General features: G+C 42.2%; 1 protein-coding gene across 1 annotated transcript in view; it reads left to right on the forward strand.

Annotated features, from left to right (window-relative positions):
* GCLC (glutamate-cysteine ligase catalytic subunit) overlaps positions 1-18213 on the forward strand; it is a 38683-nt gene extending 20470 nt beyond the window's left edge. Inside the window, exons 4-16 of the mRNA XM_068558036.1 lie at positions 641-754; positions 2332-2390; positions 2513-2646; positions 7108-7182; positions 7655-7771; positions 8851-8989; positions 9406-9518; positions 9998-10090; positions 10388-10492; positions 15067-15148; positions 15225-15328; positions 15408-15528; positions 16595-18213. Of these exons, the coding sequence (XP_068414137.1) occupies positions 641-754; positions 2332-2390; positions 2513-2646; positions 7108-7182; positions 7655-7771; positions 8851-8989; positions 9406-9518; positions 9998-10090; positions 10388-10492; positions 15067-15148; positions 15225-15328; positions 15408-15528; positions 16595-16806 (1468 nt within the window). The 3' untranslated portion in view covers positions 16807-18213. The remainder of the gene's footprint in view (positions 1-640; positions 755-2331; positions 2391-2512; positions 2647-7107; positions 7183-7654; positions 7772-8850; positions 8990-9405; positions 9519-9997; positions 10091-10387; positions 10493-15066; positions 15149-15224; positions 15329-15407; positions 15529-16594) is intronic.
* Positions 18214-26129: the final 7916 nt, after the last annotated feature.

Below are 26129 nucleotides of genomic sequence, written 5' to 3' on the forward strand. Positions count from 1 at the left end.
AAGTTCAGTTGCTGTTCACAAGGCGAATGTGGGCGGCCAGTTTTATAAAAGGTGAGGTTGAAAATAAGGCACCGGCTAGTCTTGGCTCCCAAGCCAGAAGTTTCCCACTGCCGATCTACACCCTGCTTTGTTTCTGTGTTGGAATTAAAGCTCTTCTTCAGGTCAAGTGAGATAATAGGGTTGGGTTTCAGCCTCCAGAGGGAGATCTGGGGGTGGACGGGGCACTGGCAGAGAACCTGCCTGATCTGGAGGGATTCATGAGGTGCCTGACAGAGGCAAGAAACAGGAGGCCTGTCCCAAGTCGAACCAGGCTGATGGGGAGGTGGTGGTATGCAGGGGTCAGAGCTGGTAAAGGAAGACGCCTCAGAAACTGCGTGGGGGAAATAGCCAAGGCGGCCAGGATGTAAGTAAGTGCTCTGCAGACCCTGAGTGGACGGAGGCTTCTGATAAAATCAGCAAAGGGCTGCAGTCACAAGAGAAGAGCTTGGTGAGCAAGACAGACTGCAAAGGCGTGGCTGCAAGGGGCACAGTGTTTGCAGAACACCTGTGTGCCGGACCCCTGAAAAAGGCAGCGTTACACATGCACATTTTTAATCCCTGAAGACAGATTCTATCTCTTTAGTTCTTCAATTTGTTGTAGATTAGGCTGCCCTGGGTTCACGCTGCCCGAGTTCAAGCCCAACCCAGTGGAAGGAGGAGCTTCCAAGTCCCTCTTCTTTCCTGATGAAGCGATAAACAAGCACCCGCGCTTCAGGTGAGTGTGTGGATGACTCGGATCCCTGGATCCCTGCCCTGGGGGTGCAGTGTCTGTCCCGCAATCATTACTGAGCGGTTCCTGAATTCCAGCTCCTGTGGTAATTAACCAGAGGAGCCGCAGACCCACAGCTACGCCTGTTCTCGGTCCCCCAAGGCTGCTCGGTTGGTGCTGCTTGTTTCCAGGCTGGATCTGCCTGTTTTCCAAGTGATCCTAAAGTTGTTCACTTAGCCACAGATGCATTTCAATCCTAGTTCTGTTAACACCTGTTTGGAGAAGCTTTCTTGTCATTATTTTTACCTCTTCCTCCTCTGAAAATTACCACCAGTATCTGTGGTCTTCTCATTCCACTCCATATACCTTGACACTAAGGTAAAATATGTACAATACCTGTGTATATAGTAGGCACGCTCTACCTTCTGTTCCACTAACTTCTAAGTCTGTTAGTCTGTAGTTTTAATTCTAGGGTTTCAAGTTGCTTCAGGGCCCACACCAGTCTGATCTCAGCTTTGTACCTTTGAGTTTCACCTGTCATCCTGAACCCGGGCTCCTGACCTAGAGTTAGGGACCTGTGACTTCTCAGTGTTCATTCCTGCAACAGGTCTGCACACCTGCTATGTGCAGAGTCCGTGGGGAAGATAAAGACATATAAACATAGTTTCCAACATCAAGTGTTTATAGTGTGCCAAGGGGAATGTGGAGATATTCAGCTGCAAGAAAAGGTAGATTATGACAGGTGTCCAAAGATGGTAACACCAGAGAGAGGAAGGTGCTTCTGACTGAGGGGGTCAAAAGCAGGCCTCCTGAGAGAGGTGACATTTACACCGTCGACAGCAGCACTGCCCAGTAAAACCATAATGCAAGCCACATGTTTAATTTTAGTAGTAATTTTGTAGCCACATTAAAAAAGTGAAAAGGGTAAACTTATAGTGTATTTTATTTAACTCTATATATCCAACTTGTGACCAGTATTTTTTAATTATTAATAAGTTTTACTTTATTTCTGTACCAAGTCTTCAAAACGTGCTGTGTGTTCGCCCTCAGAGCACGTTTTAATTAGGACTGGCCGCACGTCCAGTGCGCACAGCCACAGCTTGCCGAGGGGCTTCTGGATCAGACATTGCAGGCTGGAGGATAGTGTTAATGCTGCAGGATGGGTGGAGGGAGTGATGAGATTCTGGGGTCCAGAGATGCCCGGGGAACATGAGTACCACAGTTTGGCTCAAGTCTTTGGACTTAACATGGAAAATGTTAGAAACACAGGGTGAGGCCAGACCACGGCAGACCTTGAACACTTGAGCTTGGTTTGGTGAGTCCCACGGAGCCGGGGATCAGGGCTTGGGCAGGAGAGAGAATGACATTCTCAAACAAGAGCCAGAGGACCTGGTATTAATGCAAAGCCTTCTTTCAGGAAGTCCCCTCAGAGTCTCTCGGTCCACATGAATTTTCGGTAGGGATGTCTTAGAGGATTAGTTTGAGGGAGGATTTCATTCCGTGTACTTGCATATTGTCAAATTCTTCTTTTGCATGATGGTTCTTAGGTGACCAACTTAGGACATTTGTTGTCTGGTTTTTAGTACCCTCACCAGGAACATCCGGCACAGAAGAGGAGAGAAGGTTGTCATCAACGTCCCAAGTGAGTCTACAGAGGTGGCGGGTGGGAGGGGACCCCCCCCCCCATTGTTGTTAATCCTTGACTCTCACCCATTTCTTGCTCTTTTCTTTCTTTTTTTTTTTTTTTTCCAACTAATACTGCAGTATTTCAGGACAAGAATACACCATGTCCATTTATAGAAACATTTCCTGAGGATGATGAGGCAGCAAAGGCTTCTAAGCCCGACCACATTTACATGGATGCTATGGGCTTTGGGATGGGCAATTGCTGTCTGCAGGTATCATTTCAAATATCCAGAGAGGCAAGCTGTCCTCATCCGTTTCTATTTATTTACTTCTTTTCTTTATATGTGCATGTTTCCTTTTTAAAAATCACATTTTAATCACGTTGAAATAGTAGCTAGTACTTCTTTCTGAAAACCAATGAAGTTATCTTAGTAAATTCACTGGAAGTTATCTCTGGACAGAATTTACGGAATGTACAGTTCACTACAAAGACATAGTTGTTAATGAACTTAAAATGTGAAATATTCCGCAGTCACTGTCTCTGTTCTCTCTGTGCCTAATTTTTGCTGCCATCTAGTGACTAGCTTTGAGATTGTAAACATTGCTCAGATCTTATCATTTCTGAAAATAAACTCTGGATGCACTCCAGTGAGCTTGTGATCCAAGGGAAGGATTATATGGACTTTAAATTTGTATTTTCCTGCAAGGCTATCTAGTGGTATAAAAAGAATAAATATCTAGCAGCCTATGTTTGCCTTGCCCCTGGCTAAGTTTCACAGGAGGTATTGTAGAATAGCCTTTCTCTCAATGACTTGGTTAAAACTTCCCCTGGATCTAATCAGATTACTGGCACCTGTGGCGGGGATGGTGTCCCACTTCACAGGGGACCTGGAGCGCGGAGCAGGAACCCATCGGGCTGCCCACAAGCCTGTGTCTGGGCTTTAGCTGTAACTTCTCAGGTATTTGGGTAACTCCCCTTCTTCTGGTCTCGGTTTTCTCAACAGCTGAAAGAAGGGTTTATATTAAGGCTGCTTCTAGGTCTGTCTCTGAGCTAATATTCTTTAATTGTTTTTATTAACAACAGTATTGGTTTTAACCTTTAATTTGTTTAAAATCATGTTAGAACAGAAGTAAAAGTGGCACAAAATTAAAAGTTTCAAACTGAAAATTTCAAAAGAAAAAAAGAGGGCCTCTTGTTATTATCCAAGGAGATTTTATCCAGTTCTGATTATTTGCTGATTGGAGCGGTGTGAAGCCTGACCCCACATGAGCACCCCCCAGCCCACCCCCAGCCCTCAGTCTGCCTGCCCTCCACACGGCTGGGGACCCAGCATCCCATCATTTCAGGCAGCTGCACACAGACACACACCTTCTTGCACATGTATCTTGGATGTGTTTATTTTACAACTGTGTATAATCAAAATTGAATGCCAGAGTCAGATTTTCACATGCTAAGTGTGTTCAAATAACCATGGCCAAGGACACCATTTCCCCTGCTTTCCCTGACTTATATAGGTGGTATAAAATGTGTCTTGCAAACAAACCTAGGCTATGAGTTTCCTTCCAGATGGACACACTCATAAAAAAGAGACCTGTTGACTTTTAACTGCCTTATCTGCTTCCCTATCTTAATTCCAAATATTTCTAAAGAGAACCATTAAGCTCTAGAACTTACAGTGCACAGCTTTAAAATCTATCAGTGCTCTTGGAGGACCGATTGCCTTTTTTTCTTGGTTTAATATTAAACCAGGGTGTTTTGCCATGGACAGCACAGTTGCCCCATTCCAAAGGGGTAGTCTTTCCCTTGAAACACTGTGTTTACACAAATAAATATGTCCTAATCGTAGGTAGTTTACATTTTTATTGCTTGTAGATACAGTTTTCCATCCAACTTAAGCTTTGTTATGGGTTTAAGGTTGTTCTCTTTTTCTCAGTGGTGTGTCAACCACCCCATTTTCAGTACTCCACTTAAAAAGTCTTTAGCACAGATAATGTAAGTATACGGTAAATGAGACAAATTCCATCAATCACCACAGAAATCTCTGCTTTATCTCTTAAGTGGAACACTAGAAACTACTTATTACAATAAGGCAAAAAAAAGATGGTTTCAAAGTTTTTGTTTGTTTGTTTGATTTTTAAGGTCAGTGAGCATCTTACTGTACAGAACAAAAAGTACTTCAACTATATTCAAATTCTTGACTCTTGGTGGGGGGCTTTGCAGGAATCATTTAATAAGTTCATGCACATTGTGATAGGCTTCCCCCCGCCCCCCAAGAAAATCTTGTGGCTTCAGCACTGGGTTCTGGACAAATTTTAGATATTTAGGTTTCTAACATCAATTTTTCATACTTTCTCTTTTTTTTTCCCTCATCAGTTTTCTAGTGACATTGCTTCTCTTCTTTATATGATACTTTAAAAGGATACCAGAATCCAAAACCGTTCATATATTCATATCTTTTTAAGGTGTTAAGAACTCTTTTTTTTTCTTCCCCCACTAAAGCCATTACTACAGTGATGTCTCAATGGCTCAATCAGCCCTGGGGTAAAGAAGCTAGTTACTAAATATACTTAGAATAACTAAGTCGTATCACTGTTGTAACTCGGCTATTGAATTCCAGTTGCCAGTTTTCTTAAGCATATTTTTCTAGGGTTGACTTTTTCAGAATTTGCCTGTGAATTGTCTAGTATATACTAGGCCATCTAAGAGAAGCCAATCAAAAAACTGAAAAGAAAAAATGCTTATCGTAGGATCTTCTTAAAAACAAAAATAACAGACTCTAAAATAGCTAAGAGTAACTCAAAAAAGGACCTAAATAAACTAAGAGATGTATGTTCAAAAGCATTCAGCAGTCAAAACACTTGGGGGAACATTTAGGTATTCCTAATCTCAATCCATATAAGTTTGGGCTGTAGGGTCAGCTTTTCAAGTATCCCTCCATTTTATAAAAATAAAACTTATCTTTGCTCCTGTGTTCTCCTCTTTAGCACCCTCTTTCCTTCAAGATACTCTATTCACTTAATGAATATTAAGGACTAAGTGAGTGTCAGACCTTGTCCAACACACTGGGGATAGAGAACCGCAAGGCAGACCCCTGCCCTCCTAGGGCTTACGCTTTAGGGGTGGAGTCACAGCAGATAAGCCTGTAAATACTCTGCTCGCCATCTCCCCCACTTCTCATTTAACTCTTACCCACAGACAAGCTGATTTCTTCATTCCCACCTCTTGGCAGAAACTGCCCTGGTTTGGGTTATTAGTGACCTGTCAGTTCTTCTCAATTTCTGTTTTCACCTTTGACATTCTTGCTCCTTTACACCTGTGACACAGCTCTTCTCCATGTGTTGAATTAATTTGTAATGGCTGGGTACCTATCATTATGTTTTAATTAAAATATAGCACTGACTTAATAATTCACACAGAAATGGTAGGAAAGTCAGGACACAGTAAATGGTCTGAATCATCGTTTTCTGTAGTCAGTCACCACACTGACGTGAAATGCCATGAATTCAGCGGTTAGACCCTTGAGTCTCCAACAGAAGTCCTCTGCCATTTAAACAAAAGCCAAAACAAAACAAAAAAAAGCAAAGTTGAGACCTGGCTAAAACTACTGGAACTAACAGGTTGCGATTAGAATAGTAAACATTCACTCAGCTGCTAGTTCAACTATTAAGCACTTAAATTATTTACTGCACCAACACAAAATCCAAAGTGTCATTATTAAATAACAACAGGACATGAGAACTGTTCCCAGTTTGCAGTTATTACGAATGTGCCAACACAACCACAGTTTGTGTTCCCTGCCCCTTCCGCTGCCCCAGCCCTGCAGAGCGCAGCACTTTTTTTTTTTGTTTGTTTGTTTCTTTTGGGTAATTGTTTGGAGAGGATTTGCACTAATCAATTACGTGATCTCCTTCTCTGCCTAACTCTTAAGTGTCCTACTTACCCCTCTTGTGCGGGCTTCCTGGGCAATCTGCCCTTCTTAGCACATCATCCGGGCCTACTCCCCAAATACTTCTCCAGCTCGGATTTTTCTTCCTGGCCCCAGCCCTGGAGACCAAGCCACTTACAGGGCTGTTTCGCTCTTCCTTGGCCTCATAAGCCCATTGTGTCCTGGCGCTGCTGCTTCCCATCTGTCCGAGGAGCACCCCGGCCAAAACCCAGGTCACTCCTCGCTGTCTGTGCCCACTGGTCACCAGGCCTGCTTTGGCCCTGCTGTGCCTCTTCCCACCAGACTTCCTCAGTCTTTCCCTGGACAGTTGCAGTGTTTTAACTGCCCTCTCTTCCTTCCTCCAGTCCTGCCCCCTTCCGAGCTATTCCCCATTGTGCCACCAGCGAACTCTGAAACCCATCATTCGCATCTCCACATCCCCCTTTTGTACCAAAATGTATACAAGCCCACAGATGTGGATGGGCAGCTGTAGAAGGAAATAAGTCAGTGGAAGAGGAAACGCCTGGCTGAACTTCATTGTTAATCTAGGTCTTATTTTTCTTTCCTGACTTCTTAATCTTACTTAACTTTGGAACATGGTTATTTATAGTAGATGTGAACATGATTAAAGCCATTTTCTAGCAAAATTCATCCGAGACAGCTCTTAAAACTCCTGTATTCAATGTTGTCATCAACGGAATGACCATCACATGCCATGACCAACCACCTTCCTTCTCAGACTTGGCTCCTTGTGGAGGATGGTACTGATTTTGTGTTGTTGTTTAATAACTTGAGATTCTTAAACAGGTAACGTTCCAAGCCTGCAGCATATCTGAGGCCAGATACCTTTATGATCAGTTGGCCACTATCTGCCCAATTGTCGTAAGTAGAAATCACACCTAATTTTAACTACTTCTTTGTATAAAATAAAGACTGCACGTGCAAAATTTGCTGACCATGTACTATTTTAGTCCAGTTAAGACTTCATTTAGAACTGAACTAACATGAATAATATGCAGACTTAGAGCTAATGGATAAGAGTCTAAGCTGTGGAGTTTACCGTTGCCAGTAAGGCATTTTTGTGTTGAAGTGTCGAGCTTGAGCATAGCCGTTTTCCCCCTCCCATCCCGCCTGTCCTTACGGTATAGAGAAGATGATTTAAATGAATCAGAGGCAAGGATTGGAGTCACTTCTGGTGTATTTCACCATGAGAAGGCAGGTACAGTAGATGTAGTAGAAATCTGTAGGGGTTGCATAAACTTATTCTTCCAGACCAGAGGTAACTGCATGGAGCTTTTTTCAGCATGTAAATGACACTTTGAACTTGCAGGTGCTGACTTCTGTTTGTTTTTAGATGGCTTTGAGCGCTGCGTCTCCTTTTTACCGAGGCTATGTGTCAGACATTGATTGTCGCTGGGGCGTGATTTCTGCATCTGTAGATGATAGAACTCGGGAGGAGAGAGGACTGGAGGTGGGAGTGATTTTCCTTAATAGTCTTTTAAATCCAGCAGGTAAAATGGGGATATTGTCACTACTCACAGTTTTGAAGTCGCCCTTAAATTTTTATCCTGAGTGGGTTAGTCACACATGGGAAGAAGCTGACAGGTTATCAACCTGTCTTTGGCTTCACAATGTGTGTTTGGGGTGAGAATGTGGGAAATGTGATTTGGTTGGGGGGGGGGGGCGGTTCAAGTTAATTTTCATCATTTGTTGAAACCAGTATTTGTTTTACCTTCTAAAATTAGTAGTACAATTTTTCTATATTTTGAGAGTCAGTGCTGATGGCTGTTTTTACCAGAAAGCTTTTTGGTGCTACATGAGTGCTTTGTCTGTGGTGCTCTCTGCTGTGGAAAGTGTAATCTGTTGTCAGGTTCTTTTGCCTGTTACAAAGGGTTAGGTTTGCCTAATAAGGGTAGGTTTGTGCCTCTTGTTTGCATGTTGAACTGCATCTCTCCAACCAAGACTGTGCATCAGAACCACCTATAGAGATCTTTAAAAATAAGTACCCAGGCCCATCCTAGCCCAGTGAGTAAGTATGTCCAGAACTGGGACCTAGACATACACGTTACTAAAGGAGCCCTCACAGGTGATTCTAATGTTCTCGACCTGGGCTGCCCTATTGCTGCTCTGCTCTTTATGTAATTGTTCATAAATTGTTGAACATGCCTTCTGAGTAGAAATAAACTTTAAAGCAGAAATCATTTTAATAGCTTTGTTTTACATTATAGTTTTATAGTTTTGCTTTCAACATTGGCATTTTCCTATCTTAATGAGAATGAAGGTGATCCACTTTAAAAAAAAAAAGAGATATATTTATTTTTAAGTCATATCAGAAAACAGACTACTTAAATTGTCTTCAGATTTTTTTTAATATAATTTTTCTAATACTTTTCAGGATTAACTAGCTTTTTTTCGGGATCTCATGTTCAGGTTGGACAGTTTTATGTAATTACATATATAGTATATAGGCTTTTAATATAATTATTTGGGGTGTTAGTTTATTTCCACATCATTTTATATGGCATTCATGTGTATTTTTTTCAATTTTAGCCGCTGAAGAACAACCACTATAGGATCAGTAAGTCCCGATACGATTCAATAGACAGTTACTTATCTGAGTGCGGTGAGAAATATAATGACATCGACCTGACGAAAGACAAAGAAATCTATGAACAGCTGTTGCAGGAAGGTGAGCCTCTGTTCCTTTTGTCTAGATTTGATTGTAAGCCTTTAGTTCTTCAAAGCCCTTTTAAACTCCTTTGCTGACTCCTGGTCTGGCTTCCATTTTTAATGTGAAGTCTCTTTGCTCATGAGGCTGCTTGTTCTTAAAGTTTCAAGTTCCAGGTACTTGTGAGATCTTGACTTTTAGCAAAAGGAACCGACTTTGGAAGTCTGTCCCTCGGTCCCCAGCTCTGCCCCGACGGGCGTTGTGTAAGGAGCGAACACACTCCGTAGGATAAAATCCTGGGAGACACGAGAATCCTGCACAGCCCAGCCACTTCCTGAGCTTCTAGATGCCCTTTCTTCAGACTTCCCGAGCTGTCCTGCCGTCTTTCTGGGCATGGAGAACAGCTCTGAAGTGAGTGGTGTGACCTCTCTCTGCAGGCATCGATCATCTCCTGGCCCAGCACGTGGCTCATCTCTTCATTAGAGACCCGCTGACTCTGTTTGAAGAGAAGATCCACCTGGACGATGCCAACGAGTCCGACCATTTTGAGGTATCTGCTCCGCTTTGAAGGCGTTTCACTTCACCGTCCAGGGTGGAGGCCGCTGTCTGGAGGGGCAAGGCGTTGATGACAGTAGAAGCCTTCTATGACCTCCATGACCCAGTGCAGCAAAGATTTTAAATTGGTTCAAGTACCCTTATTTTATGATTCTTACTCTCCGGTTCTGAATTTTTCATTCAGTATTTTCTCGTGTTTTCATAGCGATGAAAAATGCCAATGTGCTGCACAGGAAAATAACACGACCGCTTCTTTCAGGACTGCTGTTGTGTCACCTAACTTCCGTTAAGCACTTGCTGTTTTGTCTCCCTAGCAGGTCACGCTCCACAAAAATCTTAAATTGTACATTTTTTTATTTGTAAATTGAAGAGTGTTTGGTATGGACAGTAAACGGTCTGCTTCACGTATTAAATATCAAATCATCTTAATAGCTTACTGGAAAATTGGTTTTATTCTCTGCTTTTTGAATACAGAATATTCAGTCCACAAATTGGCAGACAATGCGATTTAAGCCTCCTCCTCCAAACTCCGACATTGGATGGAGAGTGGAATTCCGGCCCATGGAGGTATGCAGCCCGTCGGCAGGAACCGACTCGGACGCACCCGTTCCCAGCCACCTGCCACCCACCCGCAGCCTTGTCAGAAGCTCGGGTTACTTGGAAGGCAGCACAGATCACGTGTGTGCGTGTTACACGCAAGTGCAGCAGCTCGGGAGGACTGCTTCTGAGAATAGATTGTGGGCAGAGGCTTCCAGACCCAGGTGGGAGGTTAGGAGATGCTTGGGAAAGACATGACCCTCAGGGGCCTCTCAGGGAGAAGCTGTTTGCACGGCGGGCCCCTAATGTCTCGGGCCCCGTGTCCAGGTTCAGTTGACAGACTTCGAGAACTCCGCGTACGTGGTGTTCGTGGTGCTGCTCACCAGGGTGATCCTTTCCTACAAACTGGACTTTCTCATCCCGCTGTCAAAGGTAAGGACGAGTTTCAGTGTAGGGCTGGGTGTCTGTAGGTTATCATCCGTGGCTCATTTACGGATAATAATTGTTTCAACTCTGACCTCACTTAGGATTGTTCCTCCCTTAGAATAAAAGGCTCTTCTTCCACCCTATTTTTTTTTTCTTTTTAAACCTAAGTTTGTGCTAGAGATTTTGGTACCGTTTTGGTGGAGACTCCTGGAAAAAAATGTTAATAGTAGCTCCTTACTCAGCCCATTTGGAAGACATTTAGGGTTGCATTTGAACAATCTCTAGTTTCTAGAGGCTTTTGACTCAAGATGATGGCGGGAGGGATTCCCACAAATGGATTTCGTCCTGTCCAGTCCCAGGCCGATCACGATATTAGACTCAGGACGGAGGGATGCGTAACTTCGGTAGTGCAGGGAGTGGAACCAAACTGGAGAGGTTTCCGGAGAACATAGTTGGCGCTGCACTACTGGAAAAACAAATCTGAATCAGCCTCAGCCCAACAAAAACCAAGAAGGAGCTTTCTGGAAGCAGTTTCCCGGCAGAGCCTTAGGAACAGTTCCAGGCTGTGAGGCAGCAAAGCTGGGGGCCGCGGGGCAGTAGCCAAGTGAGTATAGAGACCTTTGGTTCCTGGCCGGTGGGTCTCTTGGCACAGAGAGTGGCTGGGAAAGGCTGCCGGGCGGAGTGAGGGTCTGCCGGGGCTCAGGGCTGGAGGGAAGAGAAGCAGAGCTGCCCTGTCCCACGAATAAAGCTGCATAGCCGAGCATCTGCGCCTCCCCTGCTCCGCTCCTCCCTGAGGGGCTTCTCCAGCCTGCACCTCCCTCCACCATACACACACACACACACACACACACACACCCTGAATGTGGTACAGTCACACACACACACACACACACACACACACACACACACACACACACACACACACACACACACACACACACACACACACACACACACACACACACACACACACACACCCTGAATGTGGTACAGCCACTGGGGAGATGAACGCACGTAAGGGGGGTTCACGTGAGCCGCCAGTCCAAGCCTTTGCTTATGAAATACACTTGACCCTTGGACAGCACGGGGGTTAGGGGCTCCAACCCTCACACAGTCGAAAAACTGCGTGTCACTTATAGTCAGTTCCTCCGTATCCAAGAATTCAACCAGCAGCAGATCATGGAATGCTGTAGTATTTACTGCTGGAAAAATCCTCATATAGGTGGACCCACATTGTTCTGGGGTCAGATATAGATGTCTGAAAGTCAGTATAAAATTGAAAACTTTTAAAGAGAAGAGCCCATGGGCCTGCAGAGTATATTATCCTCAGTGAAATACAGTTAATTTTTTTTTTTTTTTTTTGGCCGCGTAGCATGTGGGATCTTAGTTGCCTGACCAGGGATCAAACCCGCACCCCCTGCAGTGGAAGTTCACAGTCTTAACCACTGGACCGCCAGGGAAGTCCCAAAACACAGTTAATTTAGAAACTGGAAATAATTTTTAAATAAATTCTCAGTGCCCTCAAAGAAATTCTAGAGAAAGGTCACATCTTAAATAAACAAGCCCTGTGGACCAAAGAACATTTGGAAAGTAAGAGTTCTCAGAAACAAAGGACGTGGTAGCCACACTCAGTATGCTTACCAGTAAGCAGGTATGGTTGAAGATCAAAGTCTATGATTTAGGGGAACCAAACTGAGATTCATCCCAGCAGGATGGCAAAGAAACAGAGATTATGGGAAAAAGGAAGGGAGGATTTCTCTGGAAAGTTCAGGGTTTGTATCAAAATTTAGAAGAAGAGAACAGTCTATACAAAAGAGATGTGAGATACAATAAAGAAAATAAAAAATAGAATTACCCCTGAGTGAGAGTCCACTGAGGATGAGACAGAATTATTTAAAGAAGAACCCAAGTCTAGGAATTTCTGAATCTCAAAGAGAAGATCAGTTGTCCAGACAGGAGAGGAAATTAGGATACCTAAACTTCCTGCCAAAAGGGAGAAGAAAATCAGTTGATATCATTTCTCATCTACAACATCAAATGCTAGAAGAGATGGCGAGAGGTCTACAGAATCCGAAGGGTAAAGAATTAGAACCATGCCAGCCAAACTAGTCTTTAAATTCCAAGTGATTCTAACAAAAAAGATTAAGTTAGGGCTAAAATAAGCCAGAAATCTTATCTAGCAAAGGGACAGTGGAAGGAGGGGAATGGTAGATACTTCTTAATGCTTGACATTTGGAGAGAGAATTTCAAAACTACTTGTCTAAAAGTAAGAAAGACCACTAACAGTATAGAAATAGGGTTTGTCGCCTCTAATCTCCTAGCTAAAGAGGTGGGAAAAAAACAAAACTTCCTGGTGCCACAAAAGCGGGTCTGGGGCCACGGGCGTGATAAGACATTATGGTCCAGAGAACATACAGTGGTAAAAATAAGATGAAAACAAATTTGAATAGACTAAATTCTCCTATTCAAAAGCTAAAACGGGTGATATAAAATAGCAATGTAATGGTACATGTTGTTTGCATAAGATATACTTAAAACAAGGACAGATGTTGACAGTAAAGGGTTCCATAATGACCTTTTAACAATTCAGGAAGGGCAAAGTCTCAACAGACAAAATGTGAGAAGGTCTTAAATGAGATACAGGAAACAATTTTATATACTCTTTCAAGATAACATTAGAGCCATTTTTTTTTTTAAACATAAAGCGTAGCAAACATTTCTCAGCAGCATAAGAAGAATTTAAAGGCACTGTAGTATGGTGGGTAAGATGTGGCTTCCAGGTGAGCACTCAATTCATAAACCACTTGCACTACTTACTAGCTTTTTCACCTAGACAAGTTAGTTGTCCTCTCAGTGCCCCAGTTCGCAGGTGTAGAACAGAGACACGTGGGCTGTCGTAAGGCCATGTGGGGTTCATGGAGTAAGTCGCTTAGCAGAGTTTCTGGCGCGTTACTCAGTAACTGACAGGCCATATAATAATCAAAGGATGAGAAAGGCCACAGGGGAATTAAATGACACAGTTAATAAGCTTGGTTGTGTCACCTGATCACAAATCTTATACCATGGCACACCTTTTTTAAATGCCCTGAGGAAGAATAAGAAAAATTAATTAAGGAAAATTTTCACTTCTCAGAAGTAGACACTGTACAGGATACATTCCCACCAAAATTCAATAAGAAAATGTTCAGGAAAAATTTAACTATTGGAGATTTTAAATCGTTTTCCTAGTAGGTTCTAGATTAAGTCAAAACTAGAATTATAGATGCAAACTAGTATATACAGAATGGGTAAACAACAAAGTCCTACTGTATAGCACAGGGAACTATATTCAGTATCCTGCAATAAACTAGAATGGAAAAGAATACATATGTGTATAAGTAAGTCACTTTGCTGTACAGCACAAATTAACACAATATTGTAAATCAACTATACTTCAATAAAATTTTTTAAAAAAAGGAATTATAGATTGTATAGGAAAATGATGCTGGCAAAGATAATTTCTAAGGGAAAATCACAGCTTTAAGTACTATAAACAGAAACATTAAAAATAAACCTAAGTAATTAAATTAAGAATCTAAAGAGCTGTAGTAAAATTACAGCTTTTTAAAAGGAATTCATAAAAGCAGAAATTAAAACTGGTGATCTTTGTGAATTTTTGTCAAGACTAAGAAAAATACAAACGTTATTAGAAATGAAGCCGGATGTTCCTAGCCATGATAGAATTTTAGATTGCTTGAATATGTTCCTGTGTCTAGATTAATCCGAAGGTCATATGTGCCTTAAAACAAAAAAAAAAAATAATGATAGGAATTAATCAGTGTGAGGGGGCAAAGCTAAGTAATCAAAGACTCTGTACTGACCATCCCTCTTCAACATGACCTCTGACTTGTGTCTGTTTTGTATATGGAGAGTCCCCTAAGGTTTCATTACAGAAATAAGGGACTACTACTAAAAAGTTTTAAAAGCTCTACTTTGAGGGTCTTAAAAAGTCATTGGAGAAATGGAGAATTCACAAATAGGGGTTGGGGTCTCCTGAGGGAGTGGGCACGGCAGAGCCGCAGGTGGGCAGGCAGCATTGGTGACCTGCCCTGGGAGGGGTCACCTTATTCCAGATCCCACAGCCAACCTATGAGGCAGCAAAACCCCAGGGGCGGGGAGGGCATAGCCCTCAACTCCAGGTGGCAGGAGAGGCAGGAGAGTGAGTCTGGGCTGTGAGGAGGGACCAGCCCCCTGACCTGCCAATGCCATAGATTCATCCCAGGGTGTCTCAAGGGACCTCGAGATGTGGGCGGCCTACATGAGTGTAAGTTTCGCATTGATTTTTAAGGTAAGCGTCTCTTAGAATTGCCCCGTTGTTATTAAAAAGCACGTCCCAGGAGTCTGGGGTTGAGGGACACAGCCCCACATGACAGTGCAAAGTCTTATCTGGCCACCAGCAAGCGCTGGCTGTGGGAGGCTTCTTCACAGATGGGTGCAGACCGCGAGGTGAGCGAGGCGCCGCAGCCCCCAAACGCGCGGGAGCAGGAGTGCCCTGACTTCGGCAATGTTCTGACTTGGCTGCGATTGTTTTCCTCCTTTAGGTTGATGAGAACATGAAAGTAGCACAGAAGCGAGATGCCGTCCTGCAGGGACTGTTTTATTTCAGAAAAGATATTTGCAAAGGTACTGCCTCCTCTTGCATTTTTGGGGTCCCTGTAGGCCACACGGGCCGCTAACACCCTCTGCGCCCCTCTGGCAGGTGGCAACGCCATGGTGGACGGCCGCGGCAAGACCACGGGCAGCACCGAGCCAGCGGCCGAGGAGTACGCGCTCATGACCATCGACACCATCATCAACGGCAAGGTAGGGCCCGTGCCCCAGCTACCCGGCCCCTCCCCCCGCCCCCGGGGAGTCAGCTGACAGCGCATCCCACGTCTTGCAGGAAGGCGTGTTCCCCGGGCTGATCCCCATCCTGAACTCTTACCTGGAAAACATGGAGGTGGACGTGGACACCAGATGCAGTATTCTGAACTACCTGAAGCTGATTAAGAAGAGAGCATCCGGTATGGCATTCTGTGCTTTGCTTTTTTAAAAATCTCTTAACGTAGGCAGACCCTCACAATCTTACAATATTCACTTTATAAAGCAGTCTTTTATTAAAGTATACGGTATCCTAAATCAATGCACTTTTCCACATTGTACCATCTCTGCGGTTGGATGTACCTTGTAATCTTTGACAGTCACAGTTTAATTAGCAGTGCTTTTTTTCTTACTGGTTCGTACAATAATGCTGCATCTTTAAGCCGATGGCCTCTTAGGCAATGAAATACAGTATTTGGATTGCCTGTCCGACATTTATGCCCGACTGTGTGTGTCGTGAGGCACCCTGGGCTCTTTGCACAGTGAGTCTAAGCCAGTCCTCAGGTTAACTAATAGCACAGCTAGGACGGTGGCCCTCCAGCCTGCCTCCCTACAGGGGCGCCCTGGAACCCCACTTTCTCAGCTTTGAGATCATGGTGGCCGGGGAGCTGTCAGCCGTGACTAAGAGGACAGTAGCAGTGGCATCTGTATTTTGCTCGAGGCTTCTGTAAAATTTCCAGACCCACAAAGGATATACCCCGCCCCCAAATGCTGTATCTGCCAGTTTCTGTCTTCATGCATCTACTTTTCATTATTCTGTCCGCCTCTTTGATCAGATGGCTCTGGGGAACTCGGGGGCCCTCCTGTCCCGGGGCAGTCTCGTGACACCGGCGTGGGCAGGATGTGGCCAGATGGGAGAACTCGGGCTCTAGTCCACACGCGTTGGCTCCCATGTCTTAGAGCTGGCAGCATCACCATGTGGGTGGCATCTGACAGGTGCCGTAGCAGTGGGATGTGTGTGTTCTCGCTGCCTGCCTGCAGCATGAAACCCTTCCCCGGGAGGAATTCTTCCAACATTACGGCCACGTAATACAGCTCGTTCCTGGTTCCTGCCATGTGGGTACACCAGAACGCCACACTGATTCTTCTTCAGGATTGTATTATGTGGGCCAATAAATGTCAACTTACGAAAGAAAAAAACCAAACAAACAAAAAAAAGCCACTACCATTAAGTTGTTAAAAAAAAAAAAAAATTTTTTTTTTTTTCAGGAGAATTAATGACAGTTGCCAGATGGATGAGGGAGTTTATCGCAAACCATCCAGACTACAAACAAGACAGTGTAATAACTGACGAGATGAACTATAGCCTTCTTTTAAAGTGTAACCAAATCGCAAATGAATTATGTGAATGCCCAGAGTTACTTGGACCAGCATTTAGGAAAGTAAAGTACAGTGGAAGTAAAACTGACTCTTCCAACTAGACGTCCTGCAGAAGGAGAAATGCTTCACCGTGTTAGTGAAGGACTGACCGCAGGATCAGCCCATGTGCGTGGTGTGAAGACCAGATAATAGCACTGCACTGTTTCCTGAGCTGCTCGGCAGAAGTGGGTTTAGGCAAATCTAGAGTTTATACAGTGTACATGTACATAGTAAAGTATTTTTATGATTAACAATGTATTTTAATAACACTGTATCTAAAGTCATTTGTGAGCTGGCTTGTACATTTTTCAGTTCTGACTCTGGAGCAACTACTGTGGAAACGGTTTTGTAAATGTAACTTACTGATAACTATACTATATCTGCATTCCAGAGTTTAAAATGTTTACTGTAAATTTTTGGTTTTTTTAAAAAGACCTTACCTGGGACCTGATTCACTGAAATCTGTCACTTCACCTTGAAAACAGTTTGTCCTGCTAATTTTCTTTGAATCATCTCCTTTGGCATATACATAAAATCACTGTTTGTTGAATCCACCAAAGTGCTTTGAGGGGAAGCTTGGATTTCCGGCACCTTATCTATGATGATTCTTTGGTAATTGGAATAGCTAACCCCTCGGTAACCCTGTCCCAAGCTTTTCCCACTAAACAGAACCCACTGAACTGACAGTACTTTCTGTCTGCATTTGCTAATTTTGGCATCAAGTTTGAAGACAACTCTGGAGAAAGACTCTGAGTTCATGCGTAGTGATTATTGGGGGTGATTTTTTTTATGGAAAAAGGGGGAGAATCGTTTTTCTTCTTGTACATACCAAGAGTAATGTCAAAAATGCCACCAGCTCTTCTGTTGTGGTCACCTGTTTATTCTGATTGCTGCTGTCTACTTAAATTTTCAAATCAAACGCAGCTGCTGAAGTTTTTGTTTTGTTACTTTTTCTCTAGTTTCCAGTAAGCATATTACAGACATTCTTCTAAAAGCCATTTATTCTAGATTTTACCTGGGGATTATTCTGCATACTACTTACCTTCTCTGCGAAACTCATAAATAAATCATGATCTGCACTAAGTTTTGTGAATCAGGACCCTAAATGTTTAATTGTAAATAATTTAAGTTTCACACAATTGTTAGAGCTTTTTGTTGAAGTTTTATTTCCCCAATTAGTGAAAAGTCTTAACTGCTTCTGAAAAAACTATGTATAGTAGATTATGCAAACTTTACAAGCATAAATATCTGAACTGTCATGCTAATTTTAAGAAATTGCCATAAAGCTTCAGCTAAACCTGTTTATGTTTAGATACTAGGGTTTGTGCTATATTTCATACATGCATTTTGGAGGATTAAAGAACGCCTGTTTTTCCTTTGCAATTTGCTTGTGTAAATTCAGCTTGTAAAAAGGCAGTAAAGTGTTTGTGGTATGAGGAAATAAAAGAATGGAATTGGCATTGTGAAAACTCTTGAATGTGTGAGTTCTACAACTAAACGGATGGTGGTGAGGGTTGGTTTTTTTTAATTAGCCCAGATATGCCAGGAAATGATTTCTTCATCATGATCCTCAGCTCTTTCTAGAAAGACGCATAGTGATGAAAACAGATGCCTCACCTCCCTAGTAGCTGTCAGCCCCTGTGGGAAGAGGAGAAATGACCCCTGGAAGTGAATTTTTCTTTTACTCCAAACTGTCGCTGTGCCAAGTCAGTGGTCACGTGGTGAGTTACAGGTAACTCGGGCTGTGTGCGCACTGGGGTTCTGTCCCGCTTAGACTGGCTCAGCAGACCCTGCAGAGAACCGTTTCCAACCCATGTCTTTGGACCCACATCCCTCTCCTACCCCCAACCCCTAGTTCATCTTGTCCACCCACTTTTCTCAGCTTCATCTGCTTGTCTACTTTTCTTTATCTGAACGATCCTAGGGCAGGGTCATTGTCAAACTAATCTGCATACATGTCTCTTACTGAAGCGCACCTCTGGCTCTGGGGGCCTGGCATGGGGGCCCACGTTCCTGCATTTCTAAGAGGCCCCCAGGTAATGCTGACGCTGCTGCTGTGTGGGCCACATCAAGTAACAAGGACTTAGATCACTTCTGTACCTCAGACACAAATCAATTCCAAGTCTCAAATGACACTGGTCTTTAATTCGAATGTGTGTATCTGAAAACCAAATAACGGCACCCTATCTATATCCAAGACAGAAAGTACCACCTTTCATAAGCTTTCCCGCCTGAACACAGCTGAGGGTTCAGGGCTTTGGGAACAGAACAATGAACACTGAGATAAGCAAAGAGGGCCTTTTCCTTGGTGGAAATAGCTGCGGCTGAGCCCGGACCCTCACTTAGAACACAACTGGCCCTAACTTAACCCATCCAGTCTCCTGGATTAACTAGAGGTTTCCTCCTGGTCCCAGGCTGCCTCTGCCCCTGCCACCGGCTCCTCCCTGAGGCCGTGAGCCTTCTGTCCCTCAGTGGAGGGAGCTGGCCTTGGCCACCGCCTTCTAAACCACCTACACAGAAGTTAACTAAGAGTGGAAAGTGTGGAAACCCAGGATGTGGTGAGAGACCATGTCTCAGGAGGTTTCTTGGGGATCTTGCAGAAGAAAATGTGACAGTATCCTTCAAGCAGCTGGTGGTGTCTGACATGGGGGAAGGGACGTGTGATGTGTGCCTGGGATGCCTGGGCATCAAGGCTCTCGGCTGGGAAGGGGCCCTTTTCAGAACTGTACATAGGCTGCTTCACTGCAAGGTTCTTGGGGCTGCTGCTAATAAACTTTCCACTTAGGTTAAGGCTCCCCTTGGCTTTCCCTGAAGATAAGCCACTGAGATCTACCAGCTGCTCTCTCCTCTCCATTATGCTTTTGTGTAAATATTTAACATTCCCTGTAAAAACTTCGGAACATACATGCCAAGTGATATTTAGGAAAGTGTAAATTGGAAGGGAACTCATGAGGTCTGGACTGGACGTGAGGAGGCCTTGGTGGGTGACCTTGGCTGGGAAAGATACACTCCTCCGACTATTTGCATTTTCTTGGTAAAAGTGGAGGCTGAAATTGGCTGGATAGTCCCTAAAGCCCCTTTCATTCTTAACATTTTATGAAATGAAACATTATAAAGTTAAGTATGGAAGATGCATTAAGAGTAATGGTGCCTCCACCATTGAACCAATGTTCATTGCAGCACTATTTACAATAGCCAGGTCATGGAAGCAACCTAAATGCCTATCGACAGACGAATGGATAAAGAAGTTGTGGTACATATATACAATGGAATATTACTCAGCCATAAAAAGGAACGAAATTGAGTCATTTGTTGAGATGTGCATGGATCTAGAGACTGTCATACAGAGTGAAGTAAGTCAGAAAGAGAAAAACAAGTATCATATATTAACGCATGTATGTGGAACCCAGAAAAATGGTACAGATGAGCCGGTTTGCAGGGCAGAAGTTGAGACACAGATGCAGAGAACAGACATATGGACACCAAGGGGGGAAAACTGTGGTGGGGTGGGGATGATGATGTGCTGAATTGGGCGATTGGGATTGACATGTATACACTGATGTGTATAAAATTGATGACTAATAAGAACCTGCAGTATAGAAAAACAAACAAACAAAACAACTAATACTAAACTTTCATTGGGTTATTTGTATGGAAATATGTTAATATAAATGTTTCAGACATTACATGAAATTTCTAAAAATCTAAAAAATAATAATAATAAAGTTCAAGAACTTTCAAAAAAAAAAAAAAAGAGTAATGGTGCCTCCAGCTTTGATTTCAAACCATATTAAAAAGCTGTGGTAATCAAATCCGTATGGAATTTGGAAAAACAGATCAATGGAACAGAATAGAGAGCCCAGAAATAAACTCACATATATTTGGTCAATTAATTTACAACAAAAGAGCCAATATACAGTGGGGAAAGGACAGTCTCTTCAATATATGGTGTTGGGAAAACTGGACAACCACATGCAAAAGAATGAAATTAGACTACTATCAGTATTCACATCGTACACAAAACTTAACTCAAAATGGGTTAAAGACTTGAATGTAAAACCTGAAACCATAGACTCCTAGAAGACAACCTAGGTGTTAAGCTTCTTGACATAGGTCTTGATGATGATTTTTTGAATCTGACACCAAAAGCAACAAAAGTAAAAATAAACAAGTAGGACTACATCAAACTAAAAAACTTCCTTCGCAGCCTTCAAAAAATGAAAAAGCAACCTACCAAATGGGAGGAAATATTTGCAAATCATGTATCCAATAAAGGGGTTAATATCCAAAATATATACAAAAATTCATACAACTCAATAGTGAAAAAAAAAATCCCATTAAAAAATGGGCACAGGACATTTTCCATGGGCTTCCCATTTTATTTACCCCAATGCTACCATGAAGGATGCCCTGGGTACCCTGTCCTCATCAGTACCTTCCTCCTAGGACCCAAGGCATTCGGCCTGACCATCTGCAGCCTCATCCTTTAAAAAAAAGTCCCGTGACGCCCTCCCCCCACCCTGCCCCCACCCGCCACCCCCTTGCTCCCGGGGTCCAGAGGAACAGGAAGTTGGGGTCGTGCAGTGGCTGGTGGGTGGGCTGCATCCACCATTAGCCCCACCAAAGAGCCGGGTAGGCTCCAGTGCTGGGTTGACTCAGGCCAAACAACCAACAGGGAGGGAACCCAGCCCCACCCATCAGCAGACAAGCAGATTAAAGTTTTACTGAGCTCTGCCCACCAGACCAACACCCAGCTCTACCCACCACCAGTCCCTCCCATCGGGAAGCTTGCACAAGCCTCTTAGATAGTCTCATCCACCAGAGGGCAGACAGCAGAAGCAAGTAGAACTACAATTCTGCAGCCTGTGAAAGGAAAAGCATATTCACAGAAAGATAGACAAAATGAAAAGACAGAGGACTTTGTACCAGATGAAGGAACAAGATAAAACCCCAGAAAAACAACTAAATGAAGTGGAGATAGGCAACCTTCCAGAAAAAGAATTCAAAATAATGATAGTGAAGATGATCCAGGACCTTGGAAACAGAATGGAGGCAAAGATCGAGAAGATGCAAGAAATGTTTAACAAAGACCTAGAAGAATTAAAGAACAAAGAAACAGAGATGACCAATACAATAACTGAAATGAAAACTACACTAGAAGGAATCAATAGCAGAATAACTGAGGCAGAAGAACGGATAAGTGACCTGGAAGACAGAATGGTGGAATTCACTGCTGCGGAACAGAATAAAGAAAAAAGAATGAAAAGAAATGAAGACAGACTAAGAGACCTCTGGGACAACATTAAAAGCAACAACATTCGCATTATAGGGATCCCAGAAGGAGAAGAGAGAGAGAAAAGACCAGAGAAAATATTTGAAGAGATTATACTTGAAAACTTCCCTAACATGGGAAAGGAAATAGCCACCCAAGTCCAGGAAGCACAGCGAGTCCCATACAGGATACACCCAAGGAGAAAGATGCCGAGACACATAGTAATCAAATCGGCAAAAATTAAAGACAAAGAAAAATTATTGAAAGCATCAAGGGGAAAATGACAAATAACATACAAGGGAACTCCCATAAGGTTAACAGCTGATTTCTCAGCAGAAACTCTACAAGCCAGAAGGAAGTGGCATGATATACTTAAAGTGATGAAAGGGAAGACCCTACAACCAAGATTACTCTACCTGGCAAGGATCTCATTCAGATTCGATGGAGAAATCAAAAGCTTTACAGACAAGCAAAAGCTAAGAGAATTCAGCACCACCAAACCAGCTCTACAACAAATGCTAAAGGAGCTTCTCTAAGTGGGAAACACAAGAGAAGAAAAGGACCTACAAAAACAAACCCAAAACAATTAACAAAATGGTCACAGGAACATACATATCGATAATTACCTTAAACGTGAATGGATTAAATGCTCCAACCAAAAGACACAGGTTCGCTGAATGGATCCAAAAACAAGACCCATATATATGCTGTCTACAAGAGACTCACTTCAGACCTAGGGACAGATACAGACTGAAAGTGAGGGGATGGAAAAAGATATTCCATGCAAATGGAAATCAAAAGAAAGCTGGAGTAGCAATATTCATATCAGATAAAATAGACTTTAAAATAAAGAATGTTACAAGAGACAAAGAAGGACACTACATAATGATCAAGGGATCAATCCAAGAAGATATAACAATTATAAATATATATGCACCCAATGTAGGAGCACCTCAATACATAAGGCAACTGCTACCAGCTATAAAAGAGGAAATCGACAGTAACACAATAATAGTGGGGGACTTACACCTCACTTACACCAATGGACAGATCATCCAAAATGAAAATAAATAAGGAAACAGAAGCTTTAAATGACACAATAGACCAGATAGATTTAATTGATATTTATAGGACATTCCATCCAAAAACAGCAGGTTACACTTTCTTCTCAAGTGCGCACGGAACATTCTCCAGGATAGATCACATCTTGGGTCACAAATCAAGCCTCAGTAAATTTAAGAAAATTGAAATCATATCAAGCATCTCTTCTGACCACAATGCTATGAGACTAGAAATGAATCACAGGGGAAAAAATGTAAAAAACACAAACACATGGAGGCTAAACAATACGTTACTAAATAACCAAGAGATCACTGAAGAAATCAAAGAGGAAATCAAAAAATACCTAGAGACAAATGACAATGAAAACACGACGATCCAAAACCTATGGGATGCACCAAAAGCAGTTCTAAGAGAGAAGTTTATAGCTATACAAGCCTACCTCAAGAAACAAGAAAAATCTCAAATAAACAATCTAACCTTACACCTAAAGGAACTAGAGAAAGAAGAACAAACAAAACCTAAAGTTAGCAGAAGGAAAGAAATCATAAAGATCAGAGCAGAAATAAATGAAATAGAAACAAAGAAAACAATAGCAAAGATCAATAAAACTAAAAGCTGGTTGTTTGAGAAGATAAACAAAATTGATAACCCATTAGCCAGACTCATCAAGAGAAAGAGGGAGAGGACTCAAATCAATAAAATTAGAAATGAAAAAGGAGAAGTTACAACAGACACCGCAGAAATACAAAGCATCCTAAGAGACTACTACAAGCAACTCTATGCCAATAAAATGGACAACCTGGAAGAAATGGACAAATTCTTAGAACGGTATAACCTCCCAAGACTGAACCAGGAAGAAATAGAAAATATGAACAGACCAATCACAAGTAATGAAATTGAAACTCTGATTAAACATCCTCCAACAAACAAAAGTCCAGGACCAGATGGCTTCACAGGTGAATTCTATCAAACATTTAGAGAAGAGCTAACACCCATCCTTCTCAAACTCTTCCAAAAAATTGCAGAGGAAGGAACACTCCCAAACTCATTCTATGAGGCCACCATCACCCTGATACCAAAACCAGACAAAGATACTACAAAAAAGAAAATTACAGACCAGTATCACTCATGAATATACATGCAAAAATCCTCAACAAAATACTAGCAAACAGAATCCAAGAACACATTAAAAGGATCATACACCATGATCAAGTGGGGTTTATCCCAGGGATGCAAGGATTCTTCAGTATATGCAAATCAATCAATGTGATACACCATATTAACAAATTGAAGAATAAAAACCACATGATCATCTCAATAGATGCAGGAAAACTTTTGACAAAATTCAACACCCATTTATGATAAAATAAATGGGCATAGAGGGAACCTACCTCAACATAATAAAGGCCATATATGACAAACCCACAGCCAACATCGGTCTCAATGGTGAGAAACTGAAAGCATTTCCTCTAAGATTAGGAACAAGACAAGGATGTCCACTCTCACCACTATTATTCAACATAGTTTTGGAAGTCCTAGCCACGGCCATCAGAGAAGAGAAAGAAATAAAAGGAATACAAATTGGAAAATAAGAAGTAAAACTGTCACTGTTTGCAGATGACATGATACTATACATAGAGAATCCTAAAAATGTCACCAGAAAACTACTAGAGATAATCAAGGAATTTGGTAAAGTTGCAGGATACAAAATTAACGCACAGAGACCTCTTGCGTTCTTATACACTAACAACAAAAGATCAGAAAGAGAAATTAAGGAAACAATCCCATTCACCATTGCAACAAAAAGAATAAAATACCTAGGAATAAACCTACCTAAAGAGGTAAAAGACCTGTACTCAGAAAACTATAAGACACTGATGAAAGAAATCAAACATGGCACAAACAGATGGAGAGAGATATACCATGTTCTTGGACTGGAGGAATCAATATTGTGAAAATGACTATACTACCCAAAGCAATCTACAGATTCAGTGCAATCCCTATCAAATTCCCAGAGGCATTTTTCACAGAACTAGAACAAAAATCTTAAAATTTGTATGGAGACACAAAAGACCCCGAATAGCCAAAGCAGTCTTGAGGGAAAAAAACAGACCTGGAGGAATCAGACTCCCTGACTTCAGACTATACTACAAAGCTACAGTAATCAAGACAATATGGTACTGGCACAAAAACAGAAACATAGATCAATGGAACAAGATAGAAAGCCCAGAGATTAACCCACGCACCTATGGTCAACTAATCTACGACAAAGGAGGCAAGGATATACAATACAGAAAAGACAGTCTCTTCAGTAAGTGGTGCTGGGAAAACTGGACAGCTACATGTAAAAGAATGAAATCAGAACACTCCCTAACACCATACACAAAAATAAGCTCAAAATGGATTAGAGACCTAAATGTAAGACCAGACACTATAAAACTCTTAGAGGAAAACATAGGAAGAACACTCTTTGACGTAAATCACCGCAAGATCTTTTTTGATCCACCTCCTAGAGTAATGGAAATAAAAACAAAAATAAACAAGTGGGACCTAATGAAACTTTTGCAAAACAAAGGAAACTACAGTCAAGATTAAAAGACAACCCTCAGAATGGGAGAAAATATTTGCAAATTAATCAACAGACAAAGGATTAATCTCCAAAATATATAAACAGATCATGCAGCTCAATATTAAGAAAACAAACAACCCAATCAAAAAATGAACAGAAGACCTAAATAAACATTTCTCCAAAGACATACAGATGGCCAAGAAGCACATGAAAAGCTGCTCAACGTCACTAATCATTAGAGAAATGCAAATCAAAACTACAATGAGGTATCACCTCACACCAGTTAGAATGGGCATCATCAGAAAATCTACAAACAACAAATGCTGGAGAGGGTGTGGAGAAAAGGGATCCCTCTTGCACTGTTGGTGGGAATGTAAATTGATACAGGCACTATGGAGAACAGTATGGAGGTTCCTTAAAAAACTAAAAATAGAATTACCATATGACCCAGCAATCCCATTACTGGGTGTATACCCAGAGGA

Source organism: Eschrichtius robustus, chromosome 12 (genome assembly GCF_028021215.1).
Source record: "Eschrichtius robustus isolate mEscRob2 chromosome 12, mEscRob2.pri, whole genome shotgun sequence".
Classification (NCBI taxonomy): domain Eukaryota; kingdom Metazoa; phylum Chordata; class Mammalia; order Artiodactyla; family Eschrichtiidae; genus Eschrichtius; species Eschrichtius robustus.